At 33.1% G+C, this 14,395-nt stretch overlaps 1 protein-coding gene across 2 annotated transcripts in view; it reads right to left on the bottom strand.

Moving 5' to 3' along the window:
- Nucleotides 1–203: 203 nt before the first annotated feature.
- Nucleotides 204–14,395, bottom strand: part of LOC132749112 (uncharacterized) — a 61,167-nt gene continuing 46,975 nt past the window's right edge. For both annotated transcript variants that reach the window (XM_060738797.1, XM_060738798.1), the window contains exons 6-8: nt 11,947–12,120; nt 8,179–8,222; nt 204–3,333 (exon numbers count right to left, since the gene is read on the bottom strand). In XM_060738797.1, the coding sequence (XP_060594780.1) occupies nt 2,851–3,333; nt 8,179–8,222; nt 11,947–12,120 (701 nt within the window). In that variant the 3' untranslated portion in view covers nt 204–2,850. The remainder of the gene's footprint in view (nt 3,334–8,178; nt 8,223–11,946; nt 12,121–14,395) is intronic.

Genomic DNA, 14,395 nt, shown 5'->3' with positions numbered 1-14,395 from the left:
ATATAGACTGATATAGGAAAACACATTAAAGTTTGTGAAACTACAATGTCCAGAGCTTATATATTTAAGCATGTAGCATTGCCTTATTGACCTTTATAAAACTCATGAATCATGCCCCTTGGGTATTAATCATGATTTATTTTTCAACCAAGGTAAATTCAAAATAACAAGTAATACACAAGTAATACAAGTCAACACCAGGGCAAGTTTACAATATTTTATTTGAGTCTACTTAAGTTACAGTCAATTATATGACCTTCATCAGGACAATTTCAATCAAAATTTTGTCTATTAAAGTGCTAAAAAAACAGCTACGCTTTATGATGTTGTTACTAATTATAAGAATCTTGTTACTAAAAATAGAATTAAATTGGCAACATGCCAAGAGTTATTTAAATAGTGGTCTGTTGTAAAGTTCTTAATTGTTAATGAAAAGTCCCTATATCCTGTTGTCTGTTTTGACAAGATTATTCTTAATATTTCTAGTTTTCCGGTGAACAGCAATTATTTTGGAATTATTTTTAAAACGCGTAGATATGTTTTTTGTTAATATTCTTAAACAATTGCTGAGAATCTGTTGTATATCTGGAACATAGGGGTTATATGTTGTTTTGAAAGGGATAACATTTTTTTATTCCGTGTACTTTTGTTGTTTAGAAAGAAATTCAAGTCTGTTGTGTTTTTTTTGGCCTTATTTATTGCATGACGTATGAGACTGGAAGGGTAGCCTCTAGATCTTAGGTTCTCATAAAGACAATTAGTGCATTCATCATAAGATAGGTCATTGCTACATATACCGCATATTCTGTACGGAATACTTCTCTTTTGGTGTTCAGGATGGAAGGAAGTGTAATGTAAGTACATGTGTGCATCGGTAGGTTTTGTATACAAACTAGCATGTAGTTTCCCTACATCATCTTTTGTTATGTGTATATCTAGAAAATGTGCTGACCTGAGGTCTTCATCATGTGTAAATTTGATTGCCGGGCAGAAACTGTTTAAAGTGGCCATGAAGGAATACAATTCCTGTCTGCTGTGTGGCCAAATCATAAAAATATTGTCAATATACCTCCACCATATCAAAGGTTTGTTTTATTTTGATTTATGTTTGTATCAGAAAAACATTTCAGTCTTATTTTGTGAAACTACAATGACAAGAGCCAAGATATTTAGCATGTAGCATTACCTTGTGAATGTCTGCAAATTTGGTCTTCCCTGGGGTCAATGATTATAGGAAAACACTTTTAAGTCTTACTGTGTGAAATTATAAAGCTTACAGCTTTGATATTTGGCATGTAGCATCAAACTGTAGATTTCTACAAAAGATTTATTAATCATTATCCTCAGGGAGTCAGTTGCTTTAAGTAGACCAAGGTCTACAAGATAACAACACATCTTATCTTTTTGTGGATAATACTATGCCTCTATATTTGGCATTGCCTTATACTTATATACTATAAAAGTTATATGAATTATGCACTTAAGATAAAAAATTTCTACACCTTGGAGGTCATTATAGCATCATAAGGATAATTAAGATAAAACAATTTTCAGACAACTTTCTTGAATGGTTCTCTGCCCTAATTGAAAAATTATTTTTGATTTCTCAAACAAATTTACATTCAGTCATACATTGCCCCGCAGTGCTCTTGTTTCTTCCTGTCACCAAACTATACATAGGTTAAGTTCAAATATGGGTCATCTTGGGTCAAAAACTAGGTCACAAAGACCAAATATGGATACATCTTGTTTACATTTGCACTATTTTATGTGCAGATATAAACTTTATAATATCAGTTTAATATCTGCTTAATATCTGCTTTTCATTCATTGTTTACAATATTAAGAGCCTAAATCAGGTAAGCAATTTAAGGGTCATCATCGCCCTCTTGTTTCACCTTGTGCTCAGTTGAGCTTAAAGTTTAACTTTTCCAAAAAGACGGGTCAATCTATTATTTTAAAATGTCTATCACCATTCATCATATTACAATGACAAGAGGGCCATGATGGACCTGAAATCGCTCACCTTTATATAGGTCCCCAGGGCAGGACCAATTTTAACCAAAGGGCTTTTATTTGAATAAACTTGGTAGACACCCATTAGAAGATCTTTCATGATAAATATCTAAGCTCTAGCTCTTTGGGATTTTTAAAAGAAGATTTTTTAAGTTTTTACTATACACATATAAGGAAAATCAATGACCCCCGTGGCGGGGCCAATTTCAACCCCAGTGCCCTTATTTGAACACAGTTTTGAGAAACCAATAAGAAGATGTTTCATGCTAAATATCTTGGCTCTAGCTCTTTGGGTTTTTTAAAAGAAGATTTTTTAAGTTTTTACTTTATACATAAAGGGAAAAAAATGACCCCCTGGGGCAGGGCCAATTTTGACCCCTGGGCTTTTATTGAACAAAGTTGGTAGACACTGACTAGACAATGTTTCATGCCAAATATTTACGGTCTAGCTCTTTCTGTTTTTTAAAAGAAGATTTTTTAAGTTTTTTCTTTCAGTTCTGCATGGAATTAAATTCTTTGAACAATTTTTAAAGTTGACTGCCAAAGGAACATTCGTTTAAAGTTTGGATTAAATTGGCTTAGCGGTTTCTGAGGAGATGTCGTTTAAAGTAAAAGTTTATGGACGGACGATGGCTGGACAAAAAGCGATCACAAAAGCTCACCATGTCACTTTGTGACAGGTGAGCTAAAAATTAGAGCATTGTTGGCCAAAATATAGTCTTGTCAGCGATGTGCATGCTGGTTTTGCTTTATACTAGTAACAAAGGCATTGCAATTATGTTTTCAGTAACAAAGGCATTGCAATTATGTTTTCAGTTTTACCATTGCAAAAGGTTAAGTTCCTTGACAACTCTGCACATTGTCTAAAGATTCTTCCTCATCATCTCCATCATTATCATCACCCTTATCAATTTGTATTTCTTCATCACATTTCTCGTCACTTTGGTCAACACTTTCTTTATCACATACATTTTCCTTGAAAACCTTTGATTCTGATACGCCGTTTTGGAACTTAAACATGGAAACCCCACCAAACATAGACAGATAATCATCTATCTCGATTTGGTCATTTTCCTTTATCCATTGATGATTTATTACTGTTGAACATTTTTCATTAACAGTCTCCTCTCTTTGTGGCACAATTTCGAGACAGCTACTATTCCTTGTGAGCAGTCTTTCAAGGGTTTTTACCCTTTTATGGTCTTTTAAATTATCTACTAAATTCTGAACAGGACTTTTTCTGCTGCTCGAATCTATACATTTTAAGTCAACACACCCCTTGCTGTCAACACAACCCTTTCTGTATTTGGATAGTCTCTGAAAAAAAACAAAAAAAACCCATAAAAATAACAACAAAAAATAAAATATTTTAAGTATCAAAGTTTACTTTTTCACAATATATTATATAGTTGTTGTTGGAAATCAGCAATTAGGCTTAATGGATTAGCCATTTCATGTTGTAATTGTCATTTTTGAAGTAATGTGAAAGTACAGAGATTCTTCATTCCACCCCTGAACTTGTTCTTTTGTGTGCATTATGTACTGGTTCATGTAATTTCAGTTGAAGTATCAAGCTCCAATGATCAAGATTATCCATTTAAAGAGCATATTTGAAGACATTAGAAAGATAATTCCTGTGTTAAAACTAAAGACAAATATTGTTGTAGTTAAGAAATGAATAAATATTCACAATCTAGATGAAACTAATTAGAGAAGCATGGTATTAATGGTATACCCTTCCAGTTCTCTGTGGTTTGATACCAAGGTACTGTTTACAAATACAGGCACAGTTCCCCAAAATATGATGGCCTTGACTGCTCTACTGAGGTATAAAGGCTCAAAATAAATAGAGGCTTAAAATAACAGAGGACAGATGCTATTGATAACTGTGGATGAAAGGCAGGCAATATGTCAAAGTCTATGTAAACTGATATGAAAGTTCAAATCTGGAACTGTGCATGTAGAAGAAATTTCATACATGTAAGTCTAACCACATAAAGTAGGTCGCTGGGTCAAAATATTGGTCAAAGTTCAATTCTGCACCTGAAACTGTGCATACAGTCAAAATTTCATAGCTTTACCTCTGTAAACAAAAAGTAGATCACTGGGTCAAAATCAAAGTCAACGAAAATAAGACCATGCTTGTTGAACACAAATGCCCCCTATTCAGATTCTTGTCGGAAACAATTTTTCAAAATATGTTTACCCATTCACACAGTTATGGACAGAAAATTGCCAAGAAATTGTAAAGGCAGTTATATAACTAGACAGTCCTGGCGTTTTGTAATTGTGAACAAGAACGTGTTTGTTAAACACAAATGCCCCCCGCTCATATTCTTGTCACTAACGATATTTAAAAAAAAAATTAACCATTCACTCAGTTAAGGACGGAAAAAAGTAATGAAAAATGTGTTGTCACGCCACGGATGCCCCCGCATGCAGACAAAATTTCAGATGTTATAATATTAAGTTCAAAATTTGTTTGCATGTTTTGTGATGTCTGCCTTGTTGCATTTTAGTTGACAGTAGGTATTTTCTCACACACCCCCTTCTCCAATTTTTTTATCGCTCCCCCCCTTTTTTTTTCACCCTTATAGGGGGCTGCGTCCTGGGAATGTCGCCTTCCCTTGTTGATCTTTATTCTTGTTTTTTTTTAGATACTGATCACCCCTGTAAAATTTGGTTGAAGTAGTTTGACCTGTGAAGGGCGGACGAGCTTAATGCAGACGGACGGCTGGACAGACAGACGGATGGCGCAGGCAAAAACAATATGTTTCCCAAAAATTTTGGGATACATAATGATAACTTCTAGAAAAAAAATCTTAGTTCAATGGGGATGTAATTCTGGAAATAGTCAAGCTAGAGTATTGAAGGTTCTCACACATGATTTAAGTGATAATAATGAACATATACTTGAAGTTTCAACATTTTTTTCATGAAAATTCTAAGTTCTGATAATATAGGTGCTAGAATTATGAACCTTGTCAAGATACATTAAGAAATAAATAAGTTATACAAATAAAAGAATATGTTTTCGTTCAAAGGGGGGGGGGTAAATCTTATATTTTTGGTGGAGTTATGAACCTTTTATTTCCATACTGCAAGCTATCCATATTTCAAGTTACATAAAAAATTTTTAGGTACTTTTTGAGTCAAATGAATCTTGCTTGATTTTTGCTATGATTGGCTATAACATTAACCCTGAAGGTCATATTTTAAGTCTGTTCGTTGCCATAAGTAACCAAATTTTTCAATATAGGAAAAACAAGAGCACCGCTAGGCGGAGCATTATATGCCCAAAAATGTTTCTTTATTTTTTTTAGTAAGGATGAAGCATTTGTAAGATATTACATAAATTAAATAAGGTATTACCTCCTTCAAATAGCAATCCTCCTATAAAGTTTAAATATTGTGGGCCAAATGGAACTTAAGTTATGCTCTGGAAACTGTTTTCAGTTTTGAGGTAAAAGCCACCTTGAACTTTGACCTTGTGACCCCAAAATCAATAGGGTTGTTCTACCCAATATGGACAATCATCCTATGAAGTTTGAACACTATGGGCCAAATAGAAATTAAGTTATGTTCTGGAAACTGTTTTTAGTTTTAAAGTTATAGTGACCTTGACCTTTGACCTTGTGACCCCAAAATCATTAGGGGTCTTCTACCCAATATGGACAATCATCCTATGAAGTTTGAATATTGTGGGCCAAATAGACCTTAAGTTATGCTCCGGAAACTGTTTTCAGTTTTAAAGTAATAATGACCTTGACTTTGACCTTGTGATCCCAAAATCAACAGGGGTCTTCTACCCAATATGGACAATCATCACATGAAGTTTGAACACTGTGGGCCAAACGGAACTTAAGTTATGCTCCGGAAACTGTTTTCAATTTTAAGGTGATAGTGACCTTGACCTTTGACCTTGTGACCCCAAAATCAATAGGGGTCTTCTACCCAATATGGACAATCATTCTATGAAGTTTGAATCTTGTGGGCCAAATGGAACTTAAGTTATGCTCCGGAAACCAAATTGCTAACAGACGGATTTTGCGTTATGTGGACAGATGGACTGATGAACGGACATTCTTACCGGAGCTACATTATGGGGTTTTCTTTTGTTATTTCTTTTGTTCTTTTTAACCCCACAATGCAGAAAATAACCCCACAAGAGAAACGAAATGAATGACATCAAAGACATCTATTGTTATGAGAACAATAGACCAAACCCCATAATGTAGCTCTGGTTTGTACGGACGGACCGACAAACGGACATAGGTTAAACCTGAAGTCCCCTCCGGTTAAACTGGTAGGGGACTTACAATATTGATAGAGGTCCACTAGCCAATGTATCATGCCAAATATCTTAGCTCTGGCCTTTGTCATTCCAGAGAAGATTGTTTAAATTTTTTACAATATACATTTAAGGTTTTTACTATACAATGTATACATATAAAGAAACTTTAACTGTCAAAAAACATTCTGTCTACAGTTCTGAACATAGCCTCCCAATCAGTACCTTCAGTGCTTTGATTTTATTTCTAAACATATTGCCTTTATATGTGACACAACAACCCTGTGGACAAGACCTTTAAGGTGATTAGACTAAACTTGTCCATGACTCTTAATGACCTTGATCTTCAAAGTCAAATGAATCTTGCTTGATTTTTGCTATTATTGGCTATAACATTAACCCTGAAGGTCAAATCATTGTTTTGCTATAACTGACTATGACTATTATTAAAGAATGGATAATCTTCATACATGAGAACAACTACCTTAAGGTCAATGTCTTAAAGAAAATCAAACTCAATTTAACCTTGACTCATAAATAACCTTGACCTTGAAGGTCAAATTATAGTAATTTCACAGTTGTTTGCTATTACTTTTGTAAGTAATAAATGAATTGTCACATTATTTGGCACAATAATCCTTGGGACAAGACATCAAACAATATTAACTTGAACTTGACCTAGAAATTTGATACTAAAGGACAAAATGATGAATTTGTTACTATTGTCTTGAACTTGACCAAGAACTTTGATACTAAAGGACAAAATGATGAATTTGTTACTATTGTCCATATCTTAATTTATTTATGGATTTGATTTATACAGTTTGGGCAAAAGAAGACTTATAACAAAACTGACATGTTTAGTTATTTAGATATGACCTTGACCCATTTAAGAACATGATCATCAAGGTCAATTATTGAATTAACTTAGAATGTTATAACTTTTTATTATTTATGGATTGATTTATACTCCAAAATGGTACACTAATAACAAAACCAACAAGAACAAAGAACAATAATGACTAAACGGAGATGTTGAATTATTACGATATGTCTTTGACCAGTCTACTTGACCTGGACTGTCAAGGTCAAATTTTTGAAATTTGCTTGAATTGTCAATTTTTATTTACTTACAGATTTGAATTATACTTGGACAAAAGAACATATTTGATAAAATTGATCTGTTGAATTATTCTGATATGACCTTGACCTTTATTTTCAAAGTCAAATTGAAACTTGCTAAAACTTTCATAACTGTTTGTTATTTATTCATAAATTTGAATCATTCATAGACAAGAGAACATGTATGATTAAACTTACGTGATGAATAATTTAGATGTGACCTTGACAGTCAAGGTCAAATATGATATTTGAAATACATTTTGTTCAAGACAGTTATGTTTTAGTGAATAGAGTATTCTTTACTACAATATCCTTCCTCCAAAGTGTTTGACTTTGGAAATAAAGTCGAGCTTGGCAATGGCTCTTGTTAAAATGTATTTTAACCCCCCTGACCCAGCTGATCAATGGAGCAGAACCATCTGAAAAATTTAGCAGACATTTATGCTAGAAACATCCCAGGGAAATTTCATTGATCTTTGATGCATTTTTGCTGTTTTAAGCCAGTAAAATTAGTACATAAAGCATCTGGTTTAGGTGGTTTCCCTCTTTTTGTTAACTAAAATTATTGATGGAATTAAGCTTATAAGCCATTGGATGTTCTAAGTTCTGAACTGATGTACGGTGGACTCCACACAAACTTTTATGACAAAAGCTTTAAGTATACAGGCTAGAAAAATAAACAAGGTGAATGGCTTTCTTGTAATTTTCCTCTCCTACCCAGGAACAAAGTTATTATAAAACGAACATACCTTAAGAACGTCTCTCTGGAATTCAACGCCTAAGTACATGGTAGTGAATACAGTTAAGGAAACTATGTTTTAGAAATCTTGAAACAATAAAACATGATTATCTTGTCAACAATTTCTTTCAAATTTTAACATAAATATTTATTATATATCTATACTTTATGGTACACAGTTTGCGATTATTAAATAATACATTGATGACATTTGATATATCTAATACAATTATATTATTTCAGTTTTCTCAGTATTTTTTCATTTTTGCATTATGAATAATTTTTTTGTTTAAATATTATCAGAAACACAGCATTCAAAACAAAAGGAAATTTGTTCAATTTTATTTTCGAGGAAACAATGTAATTTAATTTTTGAGAAAAAAATATACATGTATGTATTATTATTGTACACACGATTAATTTAAAGTTCGTAAATGAAAACAAAACTAACTGCAAAGCAGGGTCCAAGCTTGGTTTTGCGATGGATGCCCCCTCAGGAATGTATGAAACTATGCAATAACTACAGATTGAATTTGACAACAACTGAGATTGTAGACGTTGTCAACCAAATAACATCCAAATTAACAAACAGTATAAGATTTTATCATATAAAACACATACAATTTGTCGTGATCTGTTGAAAGCGTTTATTTTCAGTTTAATTACACAAATCATTTACCTTAATGATAAAATTATGATTGAAGATCATATATATGACTGTAAGTAAGCATCATAACAATTGCTACATTTTTCTTTCGGTCGAAGTACAACCATACATAGCTTTTATTGAATTAAAGCCATAAGCATAAACAGGCCATGATGGCCCTGAAATCGCTCACCTGAATATAAAAAATCCATGACAAGGAACAAGTAATATTGTAAACTATAAACAAAAGCAGATATAAAATATAAAACTAAAACTGATATCACAAAGTTCATGTTTGTATCTATAATAGTGCATGTGTACAATCATTACTGCTTGCTATTGCTAAGGGAAAACAACAGGTCCAAAAGATGTGTACATATAAGGAAAATCAATGATCCCCTTGGACGGGGCCAATTTTGACCCCAGAGCTTTTATTTGAACAAACTTTGTAGACACTCACTAGAAGATGTTTCATGCTAAATATCTAAGCTCTAGCTCTTTGGGTTTTTAAAAAGAAGATTCTTAAAAAAATTTCTTTATACTTATAAGGAAAATCAATAATCAATTTGACTCAAGGGTTTTTATTTGAACAAAATTGGTAGACCCTCACTAGAAGATGTTTTAAGATGAATATCTAGGCATTAGCTCTTTGGGTTTTTTTAAAAGAAGATTTTGTTGTTGTTTTTACTATATACATATAAGGAAAATCAATGCCCCTCCCCCCCCCCCCCCCAGGGCAGGTCCATTTTGGACCCAAGGGCTTTTATTTGAACAAACTTGGTATTTCAAGATGTTTCTTGCTTTATATCTAAGCTCTAGCTTTTTAGGTTTTTTTAAAATAAGATTTTTAAGTTTATACTATATGTTTAAGGAAAATCAATGTCATGGCAACCAGAGTTCTGCATGAAATTAAATTCTTTGAACAATTTCTAAAGGTGATCACCAAAGGAACATTCCTGTGAAGTTTGGATGAAATTGGCTTAGCGGTTTATAAGGAGATGTAGTTTAAAGAAAAAGTTGGAAGAAAAGCGCCATGTCACTTTGAGACAGGTGGGCTGAAAAAAAGTATGACGACAAATCATACATAAAATCAGAGTAATATTTAAATATAGAGCAATCATGCAAGTAACAAATGGGCCATGAGGGCTCACCTGAATAATAATAATTTCCATAACAAGGAACAAGTGATATTGTAAACTTTAAACAAAAGCAGATAGAAAATCTAAATCTTAAACTGATATCACAAAGTCCATAACTGTATCTGAAATAGTACAGATGTAAAAACATTACTAGGGAAATTCAATGGTAGATAAGATAATGTTTGCTATGGAAGTCACTGGTTGCTATGAAATTTTACAGTTCTATAAAGTCAACGACTGCTATGCTATGGAAACTAAGCTTTAGCTTCTGTAGATTTAGAGAATTTTTTAAAAAGTTTTTTACATACACATAACAGGAAAATCTTTGTTCCCCGGGGCAGGGCCAATTTTGACCTAAGGGCTATTATTTGGAAAGAAAATGTAGAGGTCCAAGAGCATCAAATTTATGATATAAAACCATAAACAAGAGCCACCGCCGGTCGGGGGCAACGCTTGACTTTTTACTTTTTCTAAAAGCAAACAAAGAAATGTTTGAACAAATCTTAACGTTTCCTTTTTATAAATTTAAACAAATCGTAAAGAAACTAGAAATGTGTCGTCACGCCACGGATGCCCCCGCATGCAGCCAAAATTTCAGATGTTATAATATTTAGTTTCAAATTTGTTTGCACAAATTATTTTTTTCATTTTAAGTTCAAAGCCCTTAAAACTATTCAATGTTAACACAAACCATTTTTAAACAAAGTTCAAGGCACTGAAACTATTCAGTGTTAACCTTTTGTTAATTGCATATTGCATATTAATTTTGTAGCCAAAATAATGGCTACTATACATTTCCACAAAAGTATGAGTGCTGAAACTGAAAATTCAAAATTTTTCAAGAAAGATAACTTTGTCCAAAATCATTGAACCACGACCAAATTCAAACTTGAACTGCTTATTCCTAAGATGTATCTAATTTGAGTTGAATGTGTACAACCATTTGGGAGATAATGAACGGAAACTTAAAATTTCTGATTTTTTTTCAAAGTTCAAGAGGGATAACTCTGTCAGCTATCATCAAACCATGACCAAATTGGAAATTGACCAATGCATTCTTATGACATATCCATATCTTTAATTTGAGTTGAATATGTAACACTGTTGGGGAGATAATGAATGGGAACTGAAAATTTCCTTTTTTTTTTCAAAGTTAAAGGGGCATAACTCTACCAAAAATCACCAAACCATGACAAAATTTTAATTGACCTGCGCATTTATTTGACATATCCATATGTCAAATTTGAGTTGAATGTGTAATACCCTAGATGAGATAATATTTTCTAAGTGAAAGGGACATAACTGTGTCAAAAATCATGGAACCATGACCAAATTCGAACTTGACCTGCGCATTCCTTTGACATATCCATATGTCAAATTTGAATTGAAAATGTAACACTGTTGGGGAGATAATGAACAGAAACTGAAAATTTCATATTATTTTCAAAGTAAAAGGGGCATAACTCTGCCAAAAATCATCAAACCATGACCAAATTCAGACTTGACCTGTGCATATCTTTGACATATCCATATATCAAATTTGAGTTGAATATGTTATACTGTTGGGGAGATAATGAACGGAAACTGAAAATTTCATATTATTTTTAAAGTAAAAGGGGCATAACTCTGCCAAAAATCATCGAACCATGACCAAATTCGAACTTTACCTGTATTTTCTCATGACATATCCTATGCCAAATTTGAGTTGAATGTGTGCAACTGTTACTAAGATAATGAATGGAAACTAATGATGACGGAATGACAGAATGACGGAACAGGGTAACACTATATGCCCCAGCCATTATATGGCGGGGGCATAAAAAAGCCGAGCGTTGCCCCCTACCCGTTGTTGGCTCTAGTATTTTTGAAACTATAATTTTATCACAGTCATAATAAAGAAAATAACATCAACATTGGATCAACAAAGAGGGTACTGGATACTACTGATTAAGAACTCATACACTGAAGATTTTTTTTCATCAAAAAGGATATGCCTTATATTTGCCTTTCCTCTTCATGTCAATGTTAGGAAATACCAGTCGGATTGCTCTGTTGCATTGTGCACCCCAGTTACTTGCATCTGTGTCCTGTATAGCCTCACACAGTAATATAAGCAAGTCCTGACGATGTACACCACTTTCCATATTTCCTGTCCATCTCAGAATTGCTGAAATATCATGCAACAAAGATAAAATAAATGAAGTTTTTTTCTCTCTATTTCTGGCTCTATTGGCCATTTTGTTCAGCAGATCAGTATAATATAAGCTATTTCTAAGTTAAATATTATGTTGCAGCAAAATCGTGTCCGGCCCATAACTTTGTTATTTGAAGTCGGATTTAACAACTATTTCACAGAGTCCCGAATTCTTGTACAACTATTTCACAGAAATGATCACAATATTGAGATGACGTGTCACGCTCAACATTTGGGTCGCTACCTTGAAGGTCAAAGTCACAGCATGACCTTTAAGCATTATCGTTTAGGGCCCATAACTTTGTTATTTGAAGTTGTATTTTACAATTATTTCACAGAAATGATCAACATATTGAAACGATGTGTCACGTGCAACATTTGGGTCGCTACCTTGAAGGACAAGGTCACAGCATGACCTTGCAGCAAAATCGTGTCCGGCCATAACTTTGTTATTTGATGTCAGATTTTACAACTATTTCACAGAAATGATCACCATATTGAGATGACGTGTCACGCTCAACATACGGGTCGCTACCTTGAAGGTCAAAGTCACAGCATGACCTTGAAGCAAAAACGTGTCTGGCTCATAACTTCGGTATTTGAAGTCATATTTTACAATTATTTCACAGAAATGATCACCATATTAAGACGACGTGTCGCAAGCAACATTTGGGTCGCTACTTTGAAGGTCAAGGTTACAGTATGACCTGGCAGCAAAATCGTGACCGGCCCATAACTTCGTTATTTGAAGTTGGATTTTACAACTATTTCACAGAAATGATCAACATATTGAGACGACGTGTCACGCACAAGTCAGTAGATAGATCTCATTGAGTAGAAGGGCAGTGCAAAGAACAGTTACTCTGCCTTGCCTAAATTTGGAATTATCACACTTTGAACTCTGTCTGGGACATAACTCTGAAACTACAAAAGATATACTTTTCTGTGTCCAAAACCTAGTCGGGGATCATCACCCGGTTCAACCGGCTCTTGTTTTAGTCTGATAACAAACTTTTACATATCTTATTGGGGACTTTTAACGGATAAATTAATCAAATCTTACACTTAATCGCTATAGATAGGAGGCACTTAAAAGTGATATAATGATGTGTAATAAATTAGTAAGGTAATTTAAAATACTTAAAACTATGAGACTTGACAAAATTGTTTTCTTGCAATACTGTTGACATAGATCCTAGCCATGACTCAAGGTGAAGACAAATGCATGTAAATGCAAAATGGTACTTATATATAAAATGAGTTAAATAAGCAGAAAAAAGTCTTAAGAGATGCATAAAAGATCAAAACAGTGCAGAATACAAATAGTTTAAAAATTTCATTTTGTTCCCATGCTTGTTCCTGTGACGTCATAACATGTCACTGATCTATTTTTAGAAATCACACTGGGTTTCAAGTTTATACAACTTGAAATAAAATTTATTTATATAGGTTTCAATAACGAAAATGATAATGTACATACGAAAAATATAATCTAACTTAAAGAAGTTTATTTCAAAGCACAAACAGTAAACATTTAAAGAGAACTATTTTGTGTCACCCATGTTAAGAAATAGTGAACACTTTGCCATAAAGATTATCAAGTAACTATATGGCCGTAAGCCATTTAAACTTGCTGTTCATAACTTGGTCATCTCAATATTACAGGGGGTCACAATCCACTTTTCCTTTTTTTGTAAAGTCAAACACAGAGGAAGAATATTGAAGTAAAAAGTTATTCTAGAAAACATAATTTTCTTGTAAAATATAAAATTTGAATTTTATATCTGACCTATACAATCAAGGTCATTCAAAGGCCAAGGTCTCATCTGAAATAATTATCAATTCACTTTTGCCATGAGTGTTCTTTTGTCCACGAATGAATAAAACCCATAGATCTATATAAATAACAAAGTTATGATAATTCAAGGTAATTCAATAATCTGACCTTAACAGTAAAATTCAATTAAAGGTCAAAGTCACTTCAGAATATTCAACATGTCAGTTTTCTCATATGTGTTCTTTTGTCCAAGTATTAATCACATCTGTTAAAAAACAAGATTGCATTTGTGAAACCGGACGGGGGCAACTTACGACTTTTTTATTTTTTCTAAAAGCAAACAAATAATTGGTATGAACAAATCTTTTAAAAGAAAATTAAAGAAAAAAAAAGTGTTTCCTTTTTTTAATTTCAATACGCCTGTCTAGTCACACATGTTGTTTTGTCCAAGTATGAATCCTTTCCATAAAA

The sequence above is a fragment of the Ruditapes philippinarum genome, unplaced genomic scaffold (assembly GCF_026571515.1).
Source record: "Ruditapes philippinarum isolate M1 unplaced genomic scaffold, ASM2657151v2 ctg1093_1_1_1_1, whole genome shotgun sequence".
Classification (NCBI taxonomy): Eukaryota; Metazoa; Mollusca; class Bivalvia; order Venerida; family Veneridae; genus Ruditapes; species Ruditapes philippinarum.
Note: the sequence above shows the minus strand (reverse complement) of the source record. Positions and strands in the feature narration are given on the sequence as shown.